At 35.1% G+C, this 5,000-nt stretch overlaps 1 protein-coding gene across 1 annotated transcript in view; it reads left to right on the forward strand.

Moving 5' to 3' along the window:
- Window positions 1-4,041: 4,041 nt before the first annotated feature.
- Window positions 4,042-5,000, forward strand: part of LOC113825519 (cuticle protein 21) — a 2,726-nt gene continuing 1,767 nt past the window's right edge. The window contains exon 1 of the mRNA XM_027378361.2: window positions 4,042-4,184. Coding sequence (XP_027234162.1) covers window positions 4,170-4,184 — 15 coding nt within the window. The 5' untranslated portion in view covers window positions 4,042-4,169. The remainder of the gene's footprint in view (window positions 4,185-5,000) is intronic.

Below are 5,000 nucleotides of genomic sequence, written 5' to 3' on the forward strand. Positions count from 1 at the left end.
AAACTGAATATGAATAATTATGAATAATTTAAAAATATATAATAACGTCAATGCTTTGAAATAAGAATATATGCATACCTTGCATACTATAGGGTCAACGAGTGCAATTTTTCCATGAGTCCATCGATGGACGAGTGGGTATCCGTCACCCGAACGCGAAAGTCCAGTGGATCGAGTCCATCGATGGGCAAATTCCATTAAAAATCTCTGAATCTCACGAAGCTATTGGTAGTTTGACGATACCTTTAGGAACTGGCGGAAAACAGGCAGGTAAAGAAAGATTAATACTCAGATGTTTACATTTGAATATGTTGTATACACACTATGCATAGCGTCTTGCACTTATTCTAATTAGATAAGATTAATTTGCGCTTATAACTAATAAAGAGAGAGAGGAGGTAGGGAATGATGGAGGGAGAGAAAGATAGAGAGTGAGAGGGAGAGAGAGAATGAGAGAGAGTGAGATAGGGAAAGTGAGTGAGAGAGAGAAAGGGAGAGAGTGAAATAGGGAAAGTGAGTGAGTGAGAGAGAAAGTGAGAGAGTGAGATAGGGAAAGTGAGTGAGAGAGAGAAAGTGAGAGAGTGAGACAGAAGGTAAAAGAGAAAGAAATAAGATACCGAAAAAAAGGACGAAAGTAAAAAAACATTAATAAATAAAAAAAATGAGACAAAGAACACACAAAGACCTTTCCAAGAACACCCAAGAACAGGCGACGAAAGGCAACCAAATCAGAAAAGGAACACAGAACGCACACCTACCCCCGCCCCCGCCTCCGCCCCCGCCCCCTTCGAGCGTGTGTGACGAACCGCCCACACCTTCTGAGAGTCAGCAACCTTGCAGAGAATCCCCAGTAATAATAATTCACTCCCAGAAGGCCATTCATGCGCAAAATTTCAGCCGGAGCACAAGAGACTTCGAGGTCCCTCTCTGTTTCTCTCCGGCTGTGACAAAATCTTGGAGTACGATGAAAGTTATTGGGAGAATAATAACCTTTTTATGGTTTTTCTTTCTTTTCTTTTTCTTTCTTCTTCTTTCTTTCTTTTCTTTTTGTTTCTTTTTCTTTTTCTTTTTTCTTTTTCTCTTCTTCTTCTGCGAATTATGGAATACGTACAGCTTGTCGTCGTTATTTCGGGATGTCTGAATGCATGGGGGAGTGAGTATATGCCAGTTTGAAAGAGATTAAGGTTTTAAATATTTTCATGTTAATGTTAATACCTTGGTAAATGATTTTTTTTTTTTTTTTTTTTTTTTACTTTCTTTTCCTCTCTCCTTCTCTCTCTCTCTCTCTATTTCTCTATCTACCTATCTATCTCCCATTCACTCTCCCTCTCTCTCCTTATCCCCCACTTCTCTCTCTCTCCTTCTCTCCCTCCCTCTCCCCCCTCCCTCCCTCCCCCCTCTCCCCCCTCTTCCTCCCTCCCCCCTCTCCTCCCCTCTTCCTCCCTCCTCTCTCTCTCTTATCTATCTTACCGACGTATTTTTTCGCCAGTCACCTTCAGGAAAAGAGGCTCATACCATCCGTGCAAATTCCCATGAAACTGGTCAAGTACGAATTCAAGGCAATATAATGATCTTGTGAGGAAGCTTATGTGTATGCAGTACACATGCAAATCGATGCACGTAATTCACAAGCACGCATAAGAGTTTTCTTTGATGTCTTCGTAGATGTTATTGTCGTTATTATCATCATTGTTATTATCATTATTGTTATTATTATTATTATAAATATTGTTATTATTGATATCGTTATTATTGATATAATTATTATCGTTATTATCATTATCATTATAATCGTGATTTCCATTATTATCATTAGCATTTTCGTTATTATAATTATCATTACTATTATTATCATTATCATTATCACTGTTGTTATTAATGCTATTTATAATATTGTTATTACTATTCAATTCACAATCTTATGGTTAATTTGTTTAATATGTTTGTAAAATGTCTTTCAATCATCTCATCGAAGTGAACCATGAAATATATATCTATGTTACTGAGGACTTTAGATAATGTTTCTATGCATCAACATTCGGTAGATATATTGTTCTATGACATTTTCATTAATGTGGTATGCATTTCAACGTTCAAATATATTGTATTCGCTAAACTAACACTGAGATAAAATAAGGGTCTATCAATCTTAATTTAATTAATGAAAAAATGGATAAGAAAATTATGAAAATAGATCAAATAATTGTCAACGAATATTTTGATGGATTTCGTCAAATATTCTTTCTTCTTGTGTGTATGTGTGTGTGTGTGTGTGTGTGTGTGTCTTTATATCTCTGCGTCTCAGTATATATTACCATATCCTTATTAATTTTAATTAGTATCAATATCATTAACATCATCTTATTTTCATAGTGAACGTTATCAGTATTATGATTATTATCATCATCATTATTATCTTTATTATTGTTATTACTATTATCATAATCCTTTTTATCATTATTATTGCTTTTATTGTTATTATCGCTTGTATTACCAAGGCCATTATCATTATTATCATTAACTTTATCATTGTCACCGTTATTTTTTCATTATTCTCGTTATTGTTATTATTACCATTTTATTATCCTTATTATTATCATTATCACTTTATCCTTAGCATCATCATTACTGTTATTATTATTACTATTATTTTTATATTTTTTTACTATGATGATTATCTTCTTAATTTTATCTTTATTATAATTTTCATTATCATTATCATTATAATCATTAATGTTAACAATGATTACTACTATCAACATCATTATTATCATCATTATCATCATCATTATTATCATTATTATTACTATTATCATTTTTACTATCATCATTATCATTATTATCGCTGTTACATTAATCATTATCATTATTGTTATCATCAATGCTATTTTGGTTCTCTTCGTCATCACCATCAACACTGTAGTTGTTGTTGTTAATTTAACTGAATTAATTTTTTGTCACCTTGAGTGCCTTTTCATTTTCATATGATAGAGAGAGAGAGAGAGAGTGAGAGAGAGAGAGAGAGAGAGAGAGAGAGAGAGAGAGAGAGAGAGAGAGAGAGAGTGAGTGAGTGAGAGTGAGAGTGGGTGTGCGCGTGTGTGTAATATATACATACATATAGGTATATATATATATATATATATATATATATATATATATATATATATATATATATATATATATATATATATATACCTCCATATGTATGCAAATATTTGTATATGTGTATGTATATTCATAGATTTACACACACACACTCACACACACACACACACTCACACACACATATATGCGTATGTATATATATGTGTGTGTGTGTGTGTGTGAGTGTGTGTGTGTGTATAAATATATATATATATATATATATATATATATATATATATATATATATATATATATATATATATATATATATATATTTATATATATGTATGTATGTATATATATATATATATATATATATATATATATATATATATATATATATATATATATATATATATATATATATAACCCACAATGTGCAAACTACATTTATTGAAGTAAGTGCACAGTGTCGGTGTTTTTTCCATTCATATATATATATATATATATATATATATATATATATATATATATATATATATATATATATATATATATATATAACCTCCCTGTCTTCGCCACTTCCCACGACCGAAACGCGAAGTGTGTTCAGACACTACGGTTCACCGCGCCTGTCCCGTCCCTTCTCGAGGTGAACAAAAGCACTCAGCCCCCAACCCCAACCCCATCCCCTCCCTCCCCCTACCCCGCCCCCCCCCCTCCGGTCTCCCCGTCTCGCCACGCTTCCCTCCCTCCCCCCGGGGGTTCCTGCAGCCGCCCGGAAATCACCCAGTTTATTATCTCTTTCTCTCTCTCTCTCTCTTTCTCTCTCTCTCTCTCAGGGAAGGACACGCTGCTTCGAGGAGAGCATCGAGAACGGCGTGCGTGATCGACTGTCCTCTAAACAAAAGAACGGCGGGGGGGGGGGGCGTGAGGGGGCGAGGGGGGGCGTAAGGAGGTGGGCGTGGTCTTAACGTACACGCGCAGGGGAGGAGAAAGAACGAGATCATGGTACACGTGCGTATATATAAGACCGCCGGCGCGTGGGTTAATGTGTGTACAAGCCAACACGTCTGAGATACAACATGTTCTCCGTTCAGGTAAAAGAGATCGAGAAAAAGTGTCTTTTTTTATTTGTGTGTGTGAAGTGTAGTTCTGAAATTCAAGTTTCATTTTAAGCAGTGAGAAGGATACCTGAATAACGGTGGTGGTTGCTGTCTCTTTCATCCGAATTTTCTGAAGTTTCGGTGTTTGAAATCGGAATATGGATCGGGTTTTAAGATGGGGGCAAAAGAATGCGTTTAGAGATGTAAAGTTCTTGAAGTTGTAATTTCTTTGGTGGAAGATACAGTGTGAAATAACTAAGGGTTTTGCAACAATATCTTCCTATTACGTTCTGTGTTCAGATTACCATACTCTACCAAAATAACTGTACTTTCCTGTTCTTTAGCTCTATAGTTATCATTGTTCTGAGGTTACATTACCGAAATAACTGTACTTTCCTGTTCTTTAGCTCTCTAGGTATCATTGTTCTTATTTATACTTTTCATCATCGCTTCAATGAGCTGTGTCACCCGTGCGCTGAATCCAAAATCCATTGACACTTTCCTACAGACGCAACCTACTTATTTTCCTACAAACGCAACCTCCTTATTTTCCTACAGACACAACCTCCTAATTTTCCTACAAACGCAACCTACTATCTTCCTACAGACACAACCTCCTAATTTTCCTACAGACACAACCTACTTATTTTCCTACAGACGCAACCTACTTATTTTCCTACAGACGAAACCTACTTATTTTCCTACAGACGCAACTTACTTATTTTCTTACAGACACAACCTACTTGTTTTCCTACAGCCGAAACCTACTTATTTTCCTACAGACACCTCCTTATTTTCCTACAGACACAA

Source organism: Penaeus vannamei, chromosome 9, assembly GCF_042767895.1.
Source record: "Penaeus vannamei isolate JL-2024 chromosome 9, ASM4276789v1, whole genome shotgun sequence".
NCBI lineage: Eukaryota > Metazoa > Arthropoda > Malacostraca > Decapoda > Penaeidae > Penaeus > Penaeus vannamei.